The following is a 24,924-nucleotide window of genomic DNA, read 5'->3' as shown; positions in this document are numbered from 1 at the left end:
ATGCATCAGAAGCAAAGCCTGTCTTTGAGGGAGTTTATTGATAGCCCAAAATTCGATTATAGCCCTTGCGAAAGGGAAACATTTTCACGCATCACAGAAGATAAATTGTGTAAGAGGAAACATTGCACTTATTGCTTGGCGAATTCTTTACGTTATCCCAAGACATGTTTGTAGAAAACAGGAAACAAATTCTTGTGAAATAAATTTTGAAGTGTTTTTTAGTGAAATTGCTGCGGAGCAAATAATTGCTGTCAGTTTATATTCATGGGGAAAATAAGTTGACCAAGCTGTGTCTCCAAAAATATATGTTATTCTTTTTCATATTTTTCTAAATAGTTTTTTTTTACTATATTGGTAGAAAAAACAATAAAGCGTAATTACATGCGTCTACCGCGACCAAAGTTTTGAATTTTGATTATCATATTTCCTTTTTACCTTGTTAATACCTTGTTCGTCTGAAACATACTTTCCAACTTTGCGGAAGAAAAGGCGGTGCCCTATATGAAAATTCCAGTCAGAATTTCACACCTTTAAATAGGAGTTGAAAAGTGATAACTGCTTTCCACCGCACAATATGTTTGACGGTAACGGTAAAAAAATGTGCGGCAGATTAAGTGCAGTGTATCCCTCATTTTTTAAATCCTAATTTGTAACGTCAAATCTTAAAAATGAGCGGCGAAAGGATTAAAAGGATTAAAATTTTGTGAAATACCCTTACAGCTGAACGTAACTACTTTTCACATTTATTTGATCCTATTTTTAACGCTTTTAACACTTTCAGAGTGCGGAAATCGGCACCGGAATGCGCCAGCCACTTTCGTTGTAAGTAGTTTTTTTTCGGTACCGGTAGACGCTTGTAATTGTTTTTATGAAACGTTATGAAAACGGGTATAAAAGCGTGTATGAAAATTTTCAAACTTAGTTGGATAAGTTTTAAAATATTTTTTAAAAATATTTGCCGCTGAAAACGTGAAATATATACCAGCTTTGTCAAGATCAAATTGCTCAAAATTGGTTAATTGTGTATTAGAATTTGTCTCTGTAAGACAAAAATTTGTCCCTCCAAACAATTATTTCTAAAATTCAGCCTCTGGTTAAAGGATTATATATCCAAGATGGGAATTAAGCGTTTGAAACGCTGCCTTTAAACCCTTAACCGAATAGTGCAATAAATGGTGAACATATTGGGAGAAATTTATGCGGAACGGGCAACTGTAAATTTAGCCTTACCTCCGTCCTCCCATATTTCCATTCCCTTTGATTAAACCCGGGAGTATTGTTACCTATATTCCTTCCATAACCCCCCCCCCCCCCTCCTATCTCTCTGTTTCTCTCAGTCTCACATATTGTTCCATTCTTTAATCATACCGGCGGGAAGGGAATTCACTGGTCTATGTAATACCTTTTTGCCGTCTGTGCTTTGGTTTTTACATTTCTCATTAGTCAGGCTAAATCTCACCTTAAAGCCCCTCCGATGCTTGTTCCGATTTCTATCGTAGTCTTTTAATCCCTCCTTTTATGATCTTTGCTCCCGTGTTTTGTAGAAACAATAATCGCCTACTTAATCTTTTCGTTTTGAGTGAATTAAGAAAATATTCTGTTTGCAATGTTATGGAAAAATTGGCCATGATAAGGAAACCTGTTGAGTTTGGAATTTTTGCGTAGCTCGACCATTAAATTTTAATAACTTTTTTGAATATAAAACAATTGAGCTATTGTGGATTGACTGTACAGCCAAGAATTTTTTTTATTTTGTTTTGTCCAGAAGCTTGGCGAATATGCGCAGTTTTCCTAATTAATTTTACTTCAAAAAACGTCTATTTTAACTCTGAAACTTCAAACAAAGATCAGAATCAAACATGCATCAACTGTTATTGCATAATTTCATTTGCTAACTTTATGTTCTAATTATCTGTTTCGTAAATAATTTCTTCGGTAAAGTGTTCAAAGTCTTAAACAAATATTGATTATAAGTACTTTTTCAATCTTCATTTTCTATGAACTGATAAATGTTGATTTTTCGTATGGTCATATGATCGTTTAATAATTTATTGTTTGTTCTTCACTTGTCGTGTGAATTTGGAATCATAATCTAGTACGTTTAATTTTTTACGTAGTCGTTCTTATTAGCTCTTCGTACATTATTTACCATCATTTTTGAAAAATATATAAAAAACAATTTAGTTTACAGTAATGCTACTTTTGGTTGTCCCAGCAGCTGCAAAAGCGAACATAGCACGTACAGTTTAAACTATCGTTTTATATTCTCTTGTTATAATCTTTTCATGCTCTTTCTTTAATAATTTTGCATCCAAACCAAACCTCAGCTTCAATTATTGGAATCTAACCTTTTAAATCATTCTTGCTTATACTCTCATTTTTAAATTCGGCTTTTACCATAAGTATATTTACCACTAGTAAACAGTTCCAATATAGTTCCAATTTTTCAATACAAAACGTGCAGACAGGCTGGAAAATGCAGATTTTCTGAAGGAAGAATAAACAGAAGTAAATAAAACTGCACAAAGACCTGAAGAGGGACGAGGTAAACTGAAAGAAAACAAACAAACAAAGATGAATTCAGACAGGAAAGCAGGTGAATCGCCTCGAAAAGTAAACTCAACCAACTCAAAGACAAACTGGACTCCAATCCCGCAGGAGGAAACAGAAAGAACTCCTTTAAATCTGAACAATTCATTTCAAAGCTCATCAAGCGCTGAAGGAGTTATAGTAAACAATAATTCCCAAAACACAAACAAACATGAAAACGAGAACCAAACAACATCGGAGAGAAGGAATTTGTCTGAAGACAGTGGTGAAGACATCGGAAGAAACACAGATGATATTTTTATAACTTCTAGTAATAATAATAGTCATAACTTGGAAGATTGTGTAGATAATAACAGACGAGACAATATGCGGAACCCGTTCAAAACCGCAGGCAAAAGAGTTATGTTAATTGGGCGACTGCGAAGACTCAAGTCCAGGTAATGTCCCTTTCTTACATCTCAATCAATTAAAATTTTACCAGTATTTTAATCGCCCAGTGAGGCCATTTATAAGAATTCATCACATCATGCTTGAGAAGTTTCCACAACCTTTTTTCCTTAGCCATAAATCATCAGTTTTATTCATTAATTTGGTCATTTCTACGGTTTTTTAATCGAAAAGATAGCTTCATAGTTTTGCGAAAAGCTGATCCATTTTGATGAAAAAGGACTTTACCGAGTGGCCAAAACATGCTTTGTTAAATATTGACATTTCTTTGAATGTATTCTGAGTTATATCAAATTTAATGACAGCAGCGATCTTCAGATCCTTTTTGACGCGTTTTAGCACATATTTAAAATCCTCTCAAAATAAATTTCTCCCGTTTTGAAATAACTTGTGCCATTTGCAGTTTTTATCGAAAAAAAAATTGATCACAATCAGCAGTTTTATTGAGGATTTCTTGTTTAAGAGGATGTCTTCTTAACGTTGATTTTAATTTCAAATTCTGAATCTTTTTGAATCAATTAGATATCCTTCATAGAATCAATAAATTACGGATATGCCAGTTTTTGGAAGTATTACAGTAGACTCGTTCAATCCGGTTTACATTTCATGATTCTTTCAAATTCTTTCTTTTCTTGAGGACTAAGGAAGCAAATTGTAAATGAATTTTTCTGGCTTGTATGATTTATTCTGTTATCTGAGTAGTAGGTTGCATCTTGGTGATAGTATCTGATAAGGAAATCATCAGCTCAAAATGGATCTGAGTTCTTGGTTATTTGATTAGAAAATACAGACAAGATGGCTCGTGCGAGTCTGTGAGGAGCACAGTGTGTTCCAACATAGCTCTCAATGTTGCAAAAACAACCATTAATTTGTGGCAGAAAATTTGTTGGGAGTATCTGAAAGTAAATTTTATGGGAAGGAGAAAGTTTTTCTTTACCGTTTGATCAACAAAAATATGCCGCCTTTTTTCGGCAGACGAAAACGAAAACTCTTCAACACATTCGTCAAAGATGACAGTAGTACAAGTTGCAAGACACAGACACAGACAAAGCTTACAAAAACACATCCACTACAAACAAACGGTAGCAAACAAATACAAATCTTACACCAAGAAAAATCATTTTCTAAACATTTTTCTTTTTGGCAACTTATATTTACTCAAGGTTGATCACCAATCATTTATGTATTCTCTGTTTCATCTCAATAACTAGGCCTGGAGTTGTCAAACCAATTGTATCGGAAACTGTGTTTTTGGCACTTAAGTTCGAGATGAAAATTTTTAAAGTCTTTAGAGACGCAACTTGTAACAAACAAATGTGAATTTTATGATTTTTTATAATTTCTGACAGTTTTTTAAACTCCACCTCTATTGTGTCTCAGATTTAAAGGAACTAACGTCTCAAACTAACTTTCTCTCTTTCTCTCTGAATAAATCACTCATACTCCAAACTTTATACACAGGCACTTACATAGATACAACCATACAAGCGCACTCACACATCAACAACAGAAACCAAAAATCCAAACCGCGACACAAAAAAAAACTTTTAAAAATTTTTTTGTTTGGTAACTGATCTTTACTCATGGCTCGTTAGCGCGCATTCAATTACTGTTTGTTTTATCTGGAAAACTAAGCGTGGACTTCTTGAGGCGATTGTGTCGGTAAACGGAAAGTTGACAATACAATTTGACAGGAACTTTTTGAATTTTTTTTGCCTATTATAGGTCATTTCTGATGTTTCCTGTGAATAATGGAAAAAAATATCTTTTTTTCAAATTCTCGTTTATGTGGTAACAACTGGATTTAGAAACACATTTTTGATCCCATTCAAATTTTAAACAGCAATTTGTAACAGATTTTTCTAATTTTTAAAAAGTTTCTGATAGCTTTTGCATTCTGTTTCTAATTGGGTCTATTATATAAGGGAAAGCTACAGGCTAACTTTAAAGGTTGTTATTTAGTTTCCTGTGGAGTCTTATCAACGAAATGGAAAAGATTCAAATTTTTTTTTTGGAAACTGAATACGAAATTTTTTTCATCTTTTAAAAAACCAGTCTTGGTTTTAATTTGAGGAATTTCTTTATCAATAACTTTCTTAGTTGTTCGGAACGAAGAAAATCAGATAAGATGAAACAGACTGCATAAGATCAGTACGAAGAGCATTTTCGAAACAAATTATGAACATTTGTATTAAGTTTTTCAACCTTTGCCATCCATAAACTCCCTAACTCTTGAACTTCTCTGCGTTGCATTTCACTAGAGGAGGGTAGTTTGAACAATCTTCTCTAACATTATAAAAAATAAAAATAAAAAACATTAGAGATTTCAATTTTTTAATCGCAATAATGAATTTGGTTGATTTTGACGAAATTGTAAGTAGTGATGAAATAAAAGGAAGTGTTTGCCCGCGCAATTCTAGAATTTGGAAAAGAATATTATTTTCTGATTCTATCTCTACTTATTCGGAGCTGATTTTCCTGTTTTGAAAGCTCTAAATTTCAAGAAGCTTTCTATTTTCGAATAAATCTGTTCAATACAGAGACACATTGGTTCATGCAATAGTTTTTAAACAGCAGAAAACAGAGAGACTATTTAAAAATAGGTTTTACAAATGTTTGAGAAAAAGAAGAGAGGAATTTGATTGTTTTTTTTCGAAATTTCAAATAGTTGGAATCGTTAAATTTTAGGCTGGAAACTGTAAAGTGTTGCTCGTGACAATCGAACGTTGGTCAACCTAACTAAATTTAATACAAGCTTCTTAATTTTTTTTCTTTCAAAAGACTGTATCTGAACGCTTGTAGTTTTTTTAGCAATAATGTATTTATTAGGCAGTGTTGGTCGAACTTCGAGAAAAATTTCAGATCTTGCTTTGAGCATGGCTAAAAACGCTCACACTGGTAAAAAAAAATGCAACGGTGATGAACACTTTTCTTCAAAAATAACGGTCAAAAACGGACAATTCTTTCGTAATATGGGACTATGGAATTGCTAGGCGAACGAAATGAGTCTTTTGATCCAAAATAGTTTAATTTACCACCCTCAAGCAAGTCCTGAATAAAAAATATAATTGAGGAAAGGCAGTTATTAAGGTTCTCTTGTCGACTTTTCCGTTTGTTGTAAACGTGATGCCTCCTATTAAACAATTGTTTTTGAAAAGAGCTTGAATCGCAAAAAGAATTCGCTCACATTGAGTGCTGACGTAGTTGTAAGTAGTGTATGTTAAGTGAACTTGTCAAACTCAATTTGAGCTCCTGACCATGACCGAGAGCAGTGTAGCATTTAGAGATATTAGACAAATTTCCGAAACTCCTTTTGCTTTTTCATCTAAACCGGCTGGAAAAGAAAGAATTTTGGGAAGCTTGAAATAACTGAAAACTCTTGTAACTTGTAACTATATTTTTTGTATTATGTACACTTGACAGCGCTCACAGAAATTTAGCCCTGAAGCCTCGTTTACCAACAGCAGTTAAAGAAAAGTTCTACTATATGATCAGAATAGTTTATTACTCTCACTATGATTTTATAGGGATCATTGAGTTTGTACATGCAGATTGATTTTACAATGCACAACCTGCTAAATTTTGCATCAAGTTTATAAATACTACAGCTGATTAATAACAGACAGCACTTGATAAAACGTGTTGATCGTTACCTCAAAAAACAACTTGTTGAATCGTTTCAACATACAACAATACATTTCAAAATACATACGTTCAATATAACAAGAACGTAAAAATTGCAATCATGAAGAAAAATGGACCGCGATAAAACTTCGACTACAGACGTAATGGACATGGACTCTCAATTTTTCGTTCTCATTTTTTTTTAAAATGTAAAAGTAGTGACGCTATATAATGTCTGGAACTGCAAATCAGTAATTCGACAAAACATTCAAGCAGGGATAAAACTGGCAATTCAACAAAACCATATTCCAGCAAAGATAACTCATTTTCAGCTAAAAAATTCCATCAAAAGAATATTTTTCAGCTCTAATTGCGTCATCATTGACTCATTTTTTGGTGCCAATACTTTTTCCAAATGCCATAAGCGTTTCTCTCGTTGAAAATTACATACATAAGAACCAAAATGCTCTAAACGTTTCTACTTGTTGACTTATTGTTCCAAAATTGTGGAGGGAGCAGTATAATAGAAGAAAGATTATTATAAAAATTTTGTTGCAATAAAATTGTTTATACAATATAATAATGAATAGGTGGTTATAATAATTTTATTTATGTTCAGAATAGCGTTTTAAAAAGGTTTAAAAATAATCTTACTTTTCTATTATTTTGAGGTTTTTCAGCTATTTTGCGGCTGTTTTTAAGCTGTTTCGGAATTTTTTCGCCATTTCTGTGTTTTATCAATTCAATCGGAAAAAGTATTATAGTTACAGGATTGTCACAATTTTTATTATTTTAAACAGTAGTTTCGTGGAGAAAAATAACCTTTTAAAAATATAACTTTTTAACTTTTTGTCAATTGCTCGCAGTTTTTCTTTTTTTTTCTCAAAAATGAAAAAACTTGTGAGCCTGAAAAAGCTCGTCAAGTGCTGCTAGAGAAAAACTAGGTTTCAATTGCTTAAAAGAAAAATTTTCGTAATGTTTACTTGTATTATAAAAAGAATTGATTGATTCTCTCCTAATTCTTAGTTAAGCTTGATTATTGGAAAACGGTTCTTCGTTTTCTAACCTATTTTTAAGGGTGTAGTTAGTCACTTTAGTAGGTACCGCCAGTTGATTGAAAACGTCGTTTTCTTAAAAGCAATGACGCTTCCACTCATTTCTCCAAATCGTCTGCCTATGTTTTTTAAATCCATTTAGTCTTTTGGTCATGGTTCTCAGTTTATATAAGTTCAATTTTCTGGCTTGATTTCTGACTTCCCTAACTTACCTGTGCTACAGAGTAAAGTTTAAATCCAATCAATCAAGGATTTTTGAAATACAATGATTAAGGTCAAAATCAAAAGAAACAGGAATAGCCGATAAAACTCCGCTCACGGCGTTGCATAGGTGATAAAAATAACATTTGACAGATTGCCAGATGTCATTATCTATTTGCATTCTTTTTAAAATAGTGTTTTATAGCGTTAAACAAACATGCATTAAAAGGACAAAAAAGAGGTAACTATTCTAGGTTTCATTCTCTTAGTTGTTATTTTGGTTGTTATTTTTTTTCAAATTTCTTGGTGAGTAGTTCAACAGGATTCTGATGTGAAGAAAATAGAAAATTTTTGTGAAAGGAAGATGTAGTTAAGAATTTTGTTTTTTTTACTGCGAACTCCTTGAGCTCATATTTAAAAAAAGTTTCTAAATTGTAGTTTTTTTCTATGGACTTATTTGCTTTGAATTGAATCCAGTTTAACAACTGTGACACTTGAAGAACACACAAAATTAGCTTATTATGACCAAGTTAAATAGTAAACATAATTAAAATACTTTGCTTATCTCTGTATAGATTTCTCAAGCTTCCTGAACAACTTAGTTTTTTGAGCAATTTGATCTTTTTGTATCCTAATCGATTCAAAGAGGGTAGCTTTCAAAAACTACCTCTCTTTTTATTAAATAGAAAGATGCAAAGGAAAAAATGAAATTTTTGTCATATTCTGGGGTCGTCTACTTGTCAGTCGCATAGTTTATTAGCAAATTGACATAAAAGGAGTCTTGCAAATTTGTTGAAATAATATTTACGTACGTGAGACTGTGACAAAGGATGATCTATAATTCGGAGAAAAATGTAAAACGTTGTTTTTTTTTCTTTAAACAGTTGATTTTACCTAAAGTTTTTAAAATTTTTTCTAATTTAAGCTCGCAACTGAGTTACAATTTACTTCTAATGCCACTTAAATGAGAATGTGAATCATTCACTGGTATGTTTTTGCTTTCATTAGGAAACAAAAAATTCAAAACAGTAAATTATTGGAAAAGAAAAAACTCTTTTTTTCTTATAGATAGCAATAAATTCATGTTTTACATGAAAAACCTTTCATATTTGTTCTTACGGCGCTGAGTTCGACAATAAAATGGTTGAATTGGATTAAGATTGAATAAAAAAATGAGAGAATAATAACCAGGAAACACGAATAGGAGATTTTTCTTTTCATTCTCATTTCTTAAGAAGCTTAATTTTTATTCGATGATTGCGATGTATAATTTTCAGTGAAATAGAAAAACTTTTTGCCTTTTGCCGGAAAATTCGTTTCAGAAACTTGTTCCCCTGGTAATTAAAAGTTCCTCTTGCTTGTTAGTTGAATTGACTCTTACGAAGAGTTTAAATCAACATGAGAAAAACTCTGCTGAAAAAACCAAGAAAACATTGATTTTATATCCTGCTGCATTTTTCTCATCTGATGCTTGGTTGACTTTTGAACATACTTGCATCAATTGATCCAAAAGTCATTGAAACACGAAATCATCATACGCCAGAATCCACAAGATTGAGCAAATGGATATACAAAAACGTCAGTTTTTCAACTAGAAAAATATATTAAAAAACTACTTTTTTTCGAATAGTAATATAAACCGTGAAAATAATGCAGTCTCTTTTTCCGTTTGCGTTTAATTGTAACTTTCAATTTTGTGCGAATATGATACAACTGGTTTAAGACTACCTTTAATTTCACTTCTTCTCCATGAGAGCATTTGACATAATTTTCTCCTCTATTTTTTATTGATCTCGATAACTAAAGTTTTGAATTGTGGACCTTTCGGAAATTAAAGACTGTGAAATCTAGTTATTCATTGCAAAATAATTAATCACCCAATTAGTTTTTCTTCTAGTAAAATTGTATTAACATGAGGGTTCTGAAACATTTATACCTTTGTAAAAATAAAAAGTCCTACCCAAGGTTGCTACGCAAAAAATGCTTCAATTTGAGCTCACTTGAAGTCACCACATCTCGTCAACTCAGAACAGAACGACGTTTGTTGACAAACTTGAGACGTATGTTGGAAGATTCTGTGCTACGCATTGTCCCATGCGGGTCGACTTGTTTTTTTTAAGACTGAAAACCAGTTAATTAAACGGGTTTCGTTTATATTTTGTTTTGTTGTTGTCCTGAGGGTACGATCTACGCTTCTTGAGGATTTCACTCAATATAGCAGTAGTTTTTTGGGTGCAAACCACTAATTTTTTGTTTATTTTGATTGACAAAATAGAAGTTTCGTGGATCTTTATCTCAACAAATTTTCCGAATAGCCCGGAAACTTATGTTATGCAGATGCGTGTTCTGCAGTAAGATAAAAATTGGCCAAATATTGAAGTTTTTCATTCGCGGGTGCCAGGCACCTGTTTCAGGTATAAAAAGTTTTTTTGTGTGTGCCGACTGATCGTTGGAAATTATTGATTACAGAGAAACGAAAACGCATCGGGAGATCAGATATCTCAGCTCATACTTGTGTCAAAAATGTCAATTGGTGTGTCTTGTTCATTTTGGTTATTGGGAATATAGGCTACTTTTAGTTGGCAAAACATATTTTCATAATGACATCAAAGGTTTCTGCTTCTTTTTCTAAACGGACTGTCAAACAATGAGTAAAATTTTGCCGCTTTTTTGTAAACATCGCATTCAATAATTTATACATGTGATTATTTTAAAAAAGTGTTACGGTTAGTTTCATCAATTTTTAACTCAATATCAAAAATCTTTGTTCTCCATGAAAATCTTCGCCGCTGTTTTTAAGTCGCTGATACTTCATTGTATGGAGAAGGTTTTAACAATTGAAGCAGATTTCGTCAGATCAGCAAAAATTTCTAAAAAAATGTTATCTAGCTTTGCAAAAGAAATCACGATAGTGCACAATATTTTCTCTACTGTCCAGATTCGGCTAGACAATAGTTAAAATATTGGCTAGAATTTTGAAATAAAGAAAATTGTAACAGACAAGTTAAAATTTAGAAAAGGTTAAAAAAGTTGTTGATTTCTACATCTTTCAACATTATTAAACGAAAAGATGCCATAGCCTAGTTTTCGTGCTCGTTTTCTAACTAAAATTATCACATTTCAATTTCTGAAGTTGTTTTAGGTTCTTTCTCGAAAAAGAAACTTTGTGATTTTATGCATGTCCGTTTCGTTCTATAATACATTCAGAAAGCTGAGCTCACGATGTTTCTATTAGAGATAATTAAAATAATTTGCTGCTCGTCTGCAGACGACTCCGGTCCAGATTATATTTCGTCTGCAGATTATAAGCTGCTCGTCTGCAGATTATATTTTGCTTATATTTCAGCAAATTTCTCAATTTTTGTTTTCCGATTACTGTTAACTTTCAACCCAACCTATTGAAACAAAATCAACGCCATGTACAAATAATTTTTTTTTTAATTTTGTGTGTCAAAGCCGGAGACGCTTTAAATGAATTAATAGGTTCTTATTGAATTATTTTCAAAGGATATCCGCGTGACTTTTGAATTCATTGTTCAGTTTTTTTCACAAAATGTGGAAACAAAATTTACTTTCTATTTTTTTCAGGTAAAACTCTAGTTCAGACTATCAATGTTTTCATTTAAAAAATTAATTACGCTCGGTTTTGCTGGAGAAGTGGAGCTTGAATTTCCATTCATTGAGTAATTGGTTTTACTTTTTCCACAGCCTTGAATTGACTTGCAAAAATCGGACAAAATAGAGAGTAAATGGTAAAATTCTGAACTGAAAAACTCCTGAGACAAAAATATATTAAAAGATTTTTTCCACAGATCTGACCAATTTTCATACTTTGTTTTTATTTGTTCAGTTTGATACTCTCAAAGACTTTCCGGTGAAGAATATTTTGATAATCTGTTTTGGATACGTCTCCTGGGGCCTTGTTTAGTGGTATTTCAAAAAAAAGTAGTGCTTTCATTTGTTTTGAAGTTCAACACTTCAATCACTTAAAATGTCATATAAACATAAGCTTTAGATGTCATACTTTAGAATTCTAAAACAATGTTTGATTTTTTTACTTTTTTTTCAACGTCAGACGTTGAAAAAAAAGTTTAAAAAAATCAAACATTTTTTTAGAATTCTAAAGTATGACATCTAAAGCTTGTGTTTATATGACGTTTTAAGTGATTGAAAAGTTGAACTTCAAAACAAATGAAAGCACTACTTTTTTATTTTATTGAAAAAAAATTATTTCAGAAACTATCTTGATTTCAAAATATAAAAATACAAAAAGAACAATTCTAAAACTTTTCAGCAAGGCCATTATATGGAGTCAATATAATGGCCTTGCTGAAAAGTTTTAGAATTGTTTTTTTTGTATTTTTATTTTTTGAAATCAAGATAGTTTCTGAAATAATTTTTTTAAAGAAAAGAACCCAGCTGTTGACAGTACTCTTAGATTTCACTATATAGAGCCTATCATTGAACGGAAACTTAGTAAATCTTTATTAAAAGTTAAGCTAAAACATCCTGCCATGTTACATGACAATTAAGACAGCAAGGTATATACGCATTTACAAGATCCTGGTGTGGGTATTTAGAAACAAAATGTTCGCATGCATATCGAGAAAGATGAAACGTGACAATACAAGACTTCAAAAAGCGCCATTAAATAAGATAAAGCACGAATTTATACGATTCGGCAAGAAAGATCTTGATTTATAAAGAATTATTAGCATTATCGAGAATTGTCGTAATATTCAGTTGCCATTAATTACAACGAAGCTCCCGTTTATTAACCAAAAATGGATCCTTCTTTTTCCAGTATTATCGAAATTTAAAATGTATGCAAGCTCAGTATGTTCATAGTGCTTTTAATCACTTTCTATACAAAAGAGTGTCCAGAACTCCTGTTGTTCAGTTTGCATTTTTTTTTCAACCGTAAGTTTGATTCAAAAAATGCTTTTTTAATTCTGTTATACGTGCTTCATTAATTGTTTTTCTATCTGTTAACTTTTATCAATACCTTTTTTCTTGACTTGTTTTGAAAAGATCTTGCCAAGTTGTTGCACCTATCAAGATCTTGGTAAGATTTTTCAAGTTTTGCATGAGGCATTAAGATCTTGCAGGACATTCCAGAGTTATAAAGTTTCGTTTCACTGGGTCTCGAAAGGTGTTACAAGATGGAGTTTTATCCCAGAAATAAGCAGCACTTCTCTTGCAGCTATTTACAGCCTGAAAACTTGTCGACTCATAACTGAATTTGCATAATGTAGTGAGCGCATATTGTGTCAAGATAACACTCAGACCAAAATTGATTGATCAATAATTTCCAGACTGACTAGATGTTGTCCAATTTCTTCAGGTCTAGTGATCTCACTGATGGAGACCGAACATGAATGTGATGAACTCAAATTTGTACTCAAAATCTATTAGAATTTGATATCAAGTTTTATCATTGTCAACATCTTAACATTAATAAATTAACCGGGCCCCTTATCTTTTTAATCATTTTTCTTTTGTCCCCGTTTCACTTTAACTTGCCATTCAATCTACTTTTCTCGTTCAGGTGCATATCTTATCAACATTTATGACATTTCTGTCTAAACTTGTAGTCAAATTATTTATTTGCAGAGTTGTAAAACAGTTACCAACCCCAATAAAAAGACGTGAATTATTTACTAAGTATCTTTCTCTGCTCCAGTCTAGCAGTGTTTGCTTGATCTGCAAAAAGTGGGAATCATTTATTAACACAGTACTCTATACTTGAAAAAACTGTTTTGTGAATTTTTTCATTGCGGTTTTGGTTTCAAAAACGTCAAATGATTTTCCTTGAGAAGGTTTTTCCAAATTCTGCAATTGATTTCCTCCATTGTGCGAATAAATTTTTAATGATGGACTGTTCAGTTTTGTCCCGTGGATGAAACAGGGAAAAACAGGTGGAAAATTATTGTTACCTTCCATTCGATACCTCTCTTCTCTCCTTTTATAGCACTGTTAATTGTCGATATTTCGCCAAAAAATATATGATTGTTTTTTGAGACAAACATGTAAATACAACCTTAGTTGCTAAGAAATTTTCAGAAAAAGCTGTCTATTATGCACAAAACTACAACAGCTGAGTAATTTATTTTTGATTCATGGTTTTTCTTTTGTATTTGGCTATATTTACAATATAGAAGTTCTTTAATGGTCGACAATGATACATTATATGAGAAATTTTCAGTCTGTAGCGTAAGTACAAGAAAATCTTCATTAATTTTTACTATTTTTTTACTGTAGTTTAACTAAACACTTAAGAGTGAAACAGCAGAGAAAGAAATATATTTATTTCAATTTCTCTAGACAAACAATGTCAAAAAAGCCGTCATTTCTGACCAGGAGAAATGTGCTAATCTCAAAACTAATCCCTGATGTTTGTAGTAAAATGTCATTCTGCACTTACATTTGAATTTTTAAAATGTTCTTTAAAACAAGCATCATAGTCCCTTTTATTGCATATTGCCCAAAATTGAATTTAAGATGGGTTTCCGGTAACAGTAAGTAAACTTTAACTTTGTTTAGCATAATGACTAGTTTTAAAATTTTCAATCAACTGACTAAATTGCTTCATTAGTTATGAAATTGATCCCAAGTCATTGGCCAGGATCAAGTTGAGCCCTATGACATGCTTTTCTGTCTCTTAAAATTTTTGATTTGCCAAAGTAATTTTTCAAAAAAATTGCATACTTCACTTTGGTGTTTCTCAGGTTCTACAGAAAGTTATATTGTGCCAATAATGAAAAAAGCCTATATGAGTCACTTCCTCATTGCAGAATGAATAACCGAAAAAAGGTCCGAAACAATTCGTTGGCTCTTTGTATTTTAGCAATATCGCCCAAATTTGACCAAAATCGGCGACAATGTAAAAATCACCCACCAAACTACCGTTCCTTCGTCGCTAATTCCGGGAGCGACAATAGCACTGCAAAAAATGGCGACTAATCACTCAAAATCAAAGGAATAAATTAGAGTCGGCGATCAACGGATTAGAGTCAATTATTTTTTTCGATAGTTTTTGCACACATGTAAAATGCAAATGCTAGCGACCTATCTACCGAAATTTTGAGCATTATGCAACCTTTCGCTCTCACAAACTTTCGTGCTCTTAGTTCATGTGCATATAACTTATGCATAAAAAAGCGATTTGCCAAGTATATATACTCGAGCAAATGTGATTTTTGTAACGAAATGATTTTTTCTAGGAAAACAATTATTTTGATCGGCATACTCGGAAATAAGTGTCATGAGAGAATCTTTTGAATCTTCTGACACATAAATATTAAAATGAGAATGTGAGTAAGGTTTTTATTTGGCGTTCATTTAGTAGCAGTCCGTACGCACTGGTCAATTCAAAATATGTCACCAATTTTTGCCATGAAGATAAAATCCATGAAACTGTTAAATGTCAGAATGAAAAACAATTCTGGTCTGCAAACTTGTTTGGTTCTATCATTCTTTTTCTATCCACTGCTGAAAATTAATTTTAATCTATAATTGATAATTTAAATTGTTTTTAACGTTAAAACTGTTTTCCAGTAATCATCTAATCTAATATCTGAAAACGTTGGTGAAATCTCGTTTTACTCATTTCTGTTTCCTCCTGTTTCCACACTTTGCTACTTTTTAAACTTGTCCTCTTTAAGCAAGTTTTTTAGCAAATTTTTTTAATTGACAGAATCAGTCAAGCATTGTCCACAAGCTTTGGATATTGCATTGCTAAAAAAATGTTTTTGTACAATTTACAGACTTTGTTTGGAGTTTCTCCAGTTACGTAGATATTTTAATTGTGCCTATAATAGAAAATTCCAAAATAACTCCAAAGTGACTAAGAATTTACGAAAAATTTGCTTCGCATTTTTTTCAATGCAAAACGAAGGACTTCGATTACCAAATTGAAATAAAATTTTTTAAAATTTTGTTTATATTTTATAGGAAGCATATAGTCAATACGTATAAGTTAGATCGTGACAGTACAGCTCAAATATTTGTCATTTCACGGTGCATGGTTTCAAATACTTCGTTACACGGCTAGCATCACATTTGAATTCTTTTGCGCTTGAATAACCTCGTTATTATTGTACAACGTTTAACCATCTTTTCAGCTATGCAAAACAATATTGTCTTTTTAGCAGTCATAGCAAATTTTAGAGTTTGCGGTTGATTATTCTGATTAAAATATGAATATTCAGCTGCTGTCATAATTCATTCGTCTGTCATCTAACAGATGTCACTTCTAGACTGGTAACTATTCTTAACTATATCTTAACATGCTTGTCGTCAAATCTTAGGTTAGTATAGTCTGTCCCATAAAATTAAAATAAGCAAACGTTGGAAAACGTCAAAAACAGGCAATTGAGCATCGAATTGGTCATTGATTGTCAACGTTTTTTTTTCTATTAAGCGTCTATTCATCAATTTTGTCTATGTTTAAAATTTGACTTTGACCTTTGAAATCTGTCCCGTGGCTTTTGAAAGGTTCGCTTATTTCAACTTATGGGACACGCTATAAAATTGAAAGTCACAGAATGATCGCGGGCTTAATCGAGAAAATAAACTAGTATATTTCATATTTGAACCTATATAAAAAAATATAAATATATATGAAATTTTAGACGTACTCCATTTAAAATCCAAAAAATATTTCAATAACAATTGGATGAACTCATCAGTGTCTCGCTGAATTTCAGCAATTAATTTCTCGCTGAATGTGTTGATTGAAACGAAAATTTCAAACTATCTCCCTCCACATCTAGCCTTGACCTGAACCGTCTATAAACGACTCCACGATTAACTTATAGTATATTTCTAGATTCTTGTCTGTCGATTTCGTCTGAGCTTCATTCCAACTAATTAAGCAATCAAATAGACTTAGCATTGGAGTCAGAGAAAAGTTCGTTCTACATCTGCAATGTAAACAGAAGAAAATTGCCTCTTGGGAATACAAAGCTGTCAAATGGAAAGAAAGAAAAACACGAAGAAAACTGAAGAAATAAACTATATATTTGAGAAACTAAAGGTGTTAGTATTGATCTGCCCTTTTCCAACATAAAAAACTTTCCAAGGTTATTTGGTGAAAAAAATTAGTAAAATGCGGAAAACGAAGTTCCCAAGAATATCGTATAAACCACATGTTATTAGTTGTAGATTAATGCGGGAAATCAATCAAAATTTTTTTGACTGAAGAGCAAGGTGGTTAATTCGAAAAAAAACAAGGCGAATCGGTAATGTGCGTTCGCACTTAATATTCCAACTCCGCTCATCCGCGTTTTGACTTAATTGTCAACCAAATGAGGAAAACAGTTTAAAAAATTCACAAATCTTTCAACAAACAACTAAGTCGGAAAAACAAAGCTGGATGAGAGGGCCAACAAGAGTTGCCATTAGTGAGAGTACTGGACAAGAAAAACACAAAAATCAAATAATAGCAGACATTAATTACGACCAAAGCTCAATGTCTATGTTTAAAAAAATACACTTAATAATGAAATGAAAAAGGAATCAGATAAAAATTGAACGTAACAACTACAGCCGTAAATCGTTAAATTGTCATTAAATTAGATCTGTCAATGATATGGGACCTGTCAAAACTCGGTAACAGGCCGACAGAGAAGAGCAACAAAGTCAAACTGCAAAAAAAACACGTTTCTATTTTAAGACAACATTCCAATTCAAATAGATTAAACCCAAAATGTATCGACGTCGCTCAGTAGGCAGGTTAATTTATACGTCAAAGAAAGCAATTGAGACTTTTTTCTTTGAGACGACCACAAAAGAGCAAAAACGAAAAAAGAAATCAATTGAATTTAAAAATAAAGCGGTGCCGCAGCCGTTAAAGCCTTCGGCTCTTCATGGAGAACATAATTTATTTTCATTTTTGCATTTTTTCAACGCCATTTTGACCACTGCAGAATTGTGATAATGTGGAATGGAAACAATAAAAACAGAGAAATGCTCAAATATCCAAAATCACAATTTTAGAAAAGACAACAAAGAGAACCACAATTTGTGACCAGTATAGAAGACTCACGAAATTCTTATTAAAAACATTTTTAAAGTCTTGAAATGAATCATCAGAACTTAACCAACAACAATATTGTTTGGAGCAACGGATGGTTGATGAGCTTTGTCAATAATGAGACTAAGTTACATGTTGGAGACAAAGAAAACAAAAATCGAGAATAACAAAAATAATTGCTTTAAAAAATGTATCGAGAGTCATTGAAACAGTTAGATTTAAACTGAAATCGACAAATGAGTTCCTTTAAGCATCCATAGAATAAAAAACGCCCCTTGATTGTGATGAATTTGCCGTACGACAACAAAATTAACGACAATTAAAGGCAAAAACAAAAATATCTTTTATATTTTTTTGAGAACGCAAGAAAACGGGTTCGCAGCTGTTAACGCTACAGATTTTTCACTGATATCTTTGAAATTGGTTTTGTTTATTCTTTTGATGCCAAACTAATTAGAGCAGCCATTAATGCGATATTGTGTAAAAGGATTAGATAAGAACCTTGAATATAGAATTTTATGCAAAAATCACAAATCTTCTCAAAAACTTCTTAGTAAAAAGCTAAGAAACCATAAGTTAACTTAAGAACAAATATGATGAGTATCAATTCCTTAGCATGAAATACGTTTTTTCCTGAATGTTGAGAGTAAGCTCCATGTTGACAGAAAAATGATAAAAAATTGATTAAAAACAAAAATTCACGGGCATTCTCATCAAACAAGTATAGTCTAAATCATAAGAGGCATTAGATAACACCCAAAAGCACTGTGTAGGTTGACTTCTAGCTCCTATTGAACACAATGGTTTGTTGATTAATAAGATGAAAACGAAGGCAAAACAAAAAAAATATTAAATATTTGCGAAAACATATCGTCAAAGCCTTAAAATATATGATACTTTCTCCGAAAACAAAATGTATATTCAGTTGGACTAACTTTGCTGTAAAGAAAATCTGCCATTAAGTGTGCCTTGATTTGAAATCATTCTTCTCAGTAACAAAAATAAAAAAAAAACAAAAAGTTAAACTCGAAACTATCTGGAAAAAGACCGCGCCCCAATATAATCCGAATAATTATTGGTTGTAAGAATCCAAGACTAGTCCAATACTAGTCCTGATTTTGCTTTGCGTCCAACTTAAGTTGTCACTGAATCAATTAGGAAATGAATTTTTTCAAGAAAGCAAATTTAACTGATGCACTTTGTATAATTATTGAGTTAGCTTCCCAAAAAACCGTTAGTTCGATTTTAATCCCAGAAGACTCCTACAAGAAGCGAAAGTGCAACTAAATGCTTTTAGAGTTATGCACAATTGTGACAGCAGATGTTAGGTCTCTACTTCCGGAATATATAAACAGAGTGGGAAACAAAAGCGTATTCTCAGATAAAAGCAGTCTGCAACCATCCTCTATCCTTAAAGGTAAAACCATAAACATTGTTGTTAAAAAATAACAATATATAGCAATATTGATAAAAAATTTGGTTAAACGAATACGGGAAAAACAACGGAAATGCGTCTACTTTTCACAAAACTTTAAACATTGATAACTCCCAGTAAAAAAAACGAAAATCAAAAAAATCTTTCTAATTACATATTCTACGCTGGACGGGCTTTCTAATGACCAGTATCAGCTCTCTACTGAATATAATGATCAGCCAAAATTGACAGCACAAATAACCATTTGAGTATGTAGCTCCTCCACCCACTAGTGATCTGACCAATGAAAATTTTAGTTAGGTCTCAATTGAAGTTGGAAATAGAACTTAAATAGTAGAAGTTAAATGATTTGGGATGGAAATCAGTCGCTTTTTGAAACTCCCACCTAATTTAAAGACTGCTTTTTTGAACCTAATGTGAGAAACATGACCTCAAATTTTTCAAATTTTTCAAGTTTTTCTAAAAATTATTTTTTTTTTTACTGTTTCGACACCCTATAATGCACAGGTGAGAAAAGTGAAGTCAGCAAAAAATCACTATATAGATCTCTTATAGTGCAAAATGCATTTCAGACCATTTTACCATTTCAAAACTTTTCCCAGTTGTTTTTTTGAAAAATCAACTTTTTCACTGTTTCGACCCCTATACTGCAAAGGTGAGAAACATTAGGTCAGAAAAAAATCATTTTTAGTGCTCTTTTATAGTGCAAACTCCAATTCAGACCATTTTACAATTTCAATATTTTCAAGTTTTCCAAAAATTTTTTTTTACTGTTTCGACCCCTATACTGCAGAAGCGAGAAAAGTAAGTCAGGTAAAAAATAACCTTTGAGGGCACTCTTACGGCGCAAAAAAAATTTCAGACCATTTTAGGAATTCAAATTTTTTTTCAAATTTTTATAAATTTTTCCCAGTAGGCCTCACAAGGTAAATGCGTTGAATACGTTGAATTTATGTAAGATCTACGCTAAATTCAGCGCCAAATATGTAAAATCTATGCTGATTTCAACAAAAAAATATGTGAGATCTACTCGAAATTCAACGAAATATATGCAAGTTCTACGCTAAATCAACGCAAAATATATAAGATCTACGCTAAATTCAACGCTAAATATGTAAGATCTACGCTTTATAAGGAGTGCGGCTCTCAAGGAAGCCAAGGTACTGTGGCACTATGGTTGAAGAGGCGAGAAGCAAGCAGGAGTTCAATAGTTCGAGTCCCATACGCAATTGGAGGTTAATAGTTCAAGTGAACGCTTTAATTTTTTGTAAGATCAACGCTACCCCAGTGATTGTGGAATTTTTATCGTGTAAGATCTGATAAGATGCTGACTAAGAATTTTTATCGTGTAAGATCTTATCAGATTTTACACGATAAAAATTCTGGTAAGAGGAATTTTTATCGTGTAAGATCTGATAAGACATCTTATAAGATAAACATTCCTCTTATCAGAATTTTTATCGTGTAAGATCTTATAAGACATCTTATAAGATAAACATTCTTCTTATCAGAATTTTTATCGTGTATGATCTGATAAGACATCTTATAAGATAAACATTCCCCTTATCAGAATTTTTATCGTGTAAGATCTGATAAGACGGAATTTTTATCGTGTAAGATCGGATATGACATGTTTTAATTTTTTCAAAATAATCGTATAACGTAGTCAAGATTATATGAATAAAAAAAGAATCGGCCAGCTTACCAATTATGAAACAAAAAATGCTTGCTGATTCTGTTTTGGCGGCAGTTTTAGTGTGAGTCTTACCTGGGTACTATGGCTAAACTTAGCAGTCCAAGATAGTTTTGGTCTTTGAAAAAAAACTCAGCCTAGTTTGATAATCACCGTTTCGGAGAAAGCCCCTGCCACTCAAATAATCTTTTTTACAATATCTTATAAGTCTTACAAGACAGTATAAGATATTTTTCTCTTTGTTGCTCTGACACTTAAGTGTTGCATGCTGTAGCTTTTCGGTTACTGCTTGAGAGCAACTCTGAATTGTCTTTAATATGAAGTATATACCATACTTCAGGAAATTATATTAGAGGAAATTTTTATCGTGTAAGATCTTATAAGAGGAATTTTTATCGTGTAAGATCTTATAAGAGGAATTTTTATCGTGTAAGATCTTATAAGAGGATTTTTTATGGTGTAAGATCTTATAAGAGGAATTTTTATCGTGTAAGATCTTATAAGAGGAATTTTTATCGTGTAAGATCTTATAAGAGGAATTTTTATCGTGCAAGATCTTATAAGAGGAATTTTTTATCGTGTAAGATCTTATAAGAGGAATTTTTATCGTGTAAGATCTTATAAGAGGAATTTTTATCGTGTAAGATCTTATAAGAGGAATTTTTATCGTATAAGATCTTATAAGAGGAATTTTTATCGTTTAAGATCTGATAAACGTCTTATAAGATCTTATAAGAAGATGCATCCCCTTACAGGCTATTAGCAAGATGATTTTGTCAGAAATTTGTCAGATCTTACACGATAAAAATTCCACAATCACTGGGGTAAATTCAACGCAAAATTATGTAAGAAAATTGCAGTGAATTTTCCAACTTGTCAACGCCAGTTGCCGCTGATCTTACATAATTTTGGCCAAATTCCGCGGCCCGGGTACCCTGTGGACACGAGAGAACACTCCCAATTAATGCAAGAACCAGATATCCAATTCTTCGCACAGTTTTGGATGATTTTAGGACCCTAGCCAAGGCGGAACTAGAAGTTATTTCACGACAAAATTGAAATTATCCAAATTGCAGACATGAAGCCAACGTTCCCTCATAACTTTGGCCAAAAAAGTGGATCAGACCAAAAACATCTTTTCCTCTTTTTGGTATTATGCTCATTTTCCCCTGCTCTGAACAACCTTGAATTTTTGACAAAGCCAACAATGGGTTGTACAATTGCCCTGCTTATAATTGCCGAAAAAAAACCATCTCTCGCAGAAAATTTTAACTGAGTCTTCGGTTATCAGTATCCGCAATAGCAGTAGCCAATTTTGGTAATAAACTGTCTACTGGAATCTATTCACGCGAGATCAAACACTATTCTTTCTTCAAACTGCAAATTGGAGTGCGTGTGTTTGCTTAGAACAGATTTCCATTTCAGCACGGCATTTTCAAATGAAGTTTTCCCGTCATGTTCCATGCTATACATGATAGATCTGTTACTGGACTTGTATACCAAAAGCAGAGCCGTTATATAATTCGACAATAATTTATTGGATTTCAGTTTGTAGTAGATCAACTGTTTGCATTTAAATTTATGTTCGTTCTATATTGCAGAATTTTTAGCCTTTATGTTTTAGTTACAACATGATACTGGGTTGTCTGGGATCGATTCTCAACGCCGTCTCAAATGAGACTATTAACCCAAGATTTCTTGTATAAATTTTACTAGTTTTCTACTCTATAGAAATTCAGATTTAATTTATGTAAATTCAAATCTCGTAGCATATATTTAGGGATTTAATAAAACCCAATTTTGGGGGTTGTTTTCTGTCCTCAATTCTGAGTTTGTGCCCAAATGCATTTCTTCAGTTCCTTTTATTTTACTCCTGAAACAAACTTTTAACCTGTCCTTTAAGAATCAAATTGTGCCCGCGAGACACAAATAAAAGTTATTCTGTTTATATTTAGCCTCCTGTAGTTTCCACTGTTTTGTTTGTCTGTGAGTTTTACGCCCATAGTCTGAGGAATATAGTTTCATTTAAGTCTCCCTGGCCATATTTTCCCTTTGGTTTCATCAAGCGCTTTAAAACGCAGTTTGGGAAATATCTCTGCCTGTCTATTGAATGCCTTTACGATCAGTTGAAGATAGTTGGAACCAATGGGCAGTTAGTCGAAATCAGGCGCTTACCTTGAAAATATTTTGTATTACACCCCCGATTAAGTAGATTTTTATACCACCTTATCTTAAAATGTGTTTGAAGAGCTTGGAACACGATTGATTTCAGAATCATCATGCGTACACCAAACGTTCCGTTCATTTTTATCGTTTTCAAAATACTTAATTGTTTGTCTGGCCTTGAAAAAATTGTAGAGAAAATTTAATATCATAATGTAATTTATTCTTGATTGCTTAGTGTTAGACATCTGCTTTCATTTAGTCTTCTGTTTTTCGGAAATTTTTATTATTCAAGCTAATAAGATGTGTTTTCCGCGTATTGTCAAATTATGAGTCCGTATGACTTCAATCAATGGTTTATTTGTGTATGTGTATTACTGGAAGCATAATTTGTTCTAAGAAACCCTCAAAAAAGTCACACTTGTGGCTGACTTAGATGAGACAGAATGGTGAATCTGGACACTTTGGACTCTACTCTGAGTTTGTTCATGTTTAACAGGGTCAGAATCCAGTTCTACACTCATGTCTCCACCAAAGAGAAGCTGGACTTCGTATGGAACCGAAACTTCAGAACAGGTCAGTAGTCCTGCACACCCCAGCAAAATTTCCCTAGGTGGAATCTATTAGCAACCGTTTATAAGAACCTCAGATGCGTTGCATAATCTGTTAGTTATTTGCATAGAAACTTCTATTCTTGAATAATGTTGAAATATGATTTGTAGAAACTAATCCACGTTTGAATAGAAATGACTGTTTTGTTTCTGTTTTCAGCTTTTATGATCAGAAGCATCTTATTGATTCTGAAGCTGGTCAGCTGTACTGTGTATGTGGCCAACTTTGTCAAATTTGAAACTCCAATCACCCACTGGTAAGTTCATTCTAATGCAACGAAACTTGACACTCCTCCGACATGATACTTTGAGCAGCGCCTGAAATGCTCTTTCTAGAACATGAAGAGTCATTTCTCCTATGGTAGAAACCGATTTTAAATTTTAAAATATTTTAAATCATTTTTAAAACATCCAGAAACGTCATCGGAGAAGATACATGAAATAGGTTTAGAAGAACACGGTATCCCTATTATCCGGATTTTTTTTCTGTGCCCCCCCCCCCCCCTACTCGCCTGCATCTTACTTGGTGGTGCATAATAATTGCAACCCCAAGCGCACATGCCATATTTTTACATGATGATTTCCTACTCAACTGCACGTGTTCTGTAACTGAGAAAGATCCCATTCTTCTTTTTTAATGTTAGAATAAGAAACGAGAACTTGTTGCTTGTTTTATATTTCTTCAACTTATCAATCAATAGGGCTACTTGATATACAATAACGCATAATGTTTCCTTTCTCCTCATTTCCGATCATAGCCAAATTTGTTTATAAACTGAATGACAGAAGGTGAAATTTCAACAGAAAGAAACGTAGAAAACTTCATGTTAAATTCTTTGCAGTAAGATCTGGAGAACATTCAGCTGTCTGTGTCTCAATCATGTAAATGCGGAATGAAAAGTGAAATGTACTACGTGCAAAACTGACATCTGAAGCAAACAATTTTATAGAAAAAAAATCGAAAACCTGAAGGGTTTTTATCTGTTAACAAAAAGCTTAACTTTTTTCTGGGATTTACCTACTAAATATATATTGACTATCATTTAATATCACTTTATTTCAGACACAAATTTCACAGTCCAGCTAAATATTTAGAAACAGCTCAATCC

At 32.4% G+C, this 24,924-nt stretch overlaps 1 protein-coding gene across 15 annotated transcripts in view; it reads left to right on the top strand.

Moving 5' to 3' along the window:
• The window catches only part of LOC142344731 (potassium channel subfamily T member 1-like), a 179,492-nt gene that overhangs the window by 81,490 nt on the left and 73,078 nt on the right, over positions 1–24,924 (top strand). For 7 of the 15 annotated variants that reach the window (XM_075396617.1, XM_075396619.1, XM_075396615.1 and 4 more), the window contains 2 exons: positions 23,704–23,780; positions 23,976–24,072. In XM_075396617.1, the coding sequence (XP_075252732.1) occupies positions 23,704–23,780; positions 23,976–24,072 (174 nt within the window). Of the gene's footprint in view, positions 1–1,359; positions 2,988–13,649; positions 14,091–15,625; positions 16,140–23,703; positions 23,781–23,975; positions 24,073–24,924 lie in introns of those variants that run through there. The other 8 variants (XM_075396613.1, XM_075396614.1, XM_075396611.1 and 5 more) reach the window with 3 other exon arrangements.

This window comes from Convolutriloba macropyga, chromosome 8 (assembly GCF_964194025.1).
Source record: "Convolutriloba macropyga chromosome 8, txConMacr16.3, whole genome shotgun sequence".
Taxonomy (NCBI): domain Eukaryota; kingdom Metazoa; phylum Xenacoelomorpha; order Acoela; family Convolutidae; genus Convolutriloba; species Convolutriloba macropyga.
Note: the sequence above shows the minus strand (reverse complement) of the source record. Positions and strands in the feature narration are given on the sequence as shown.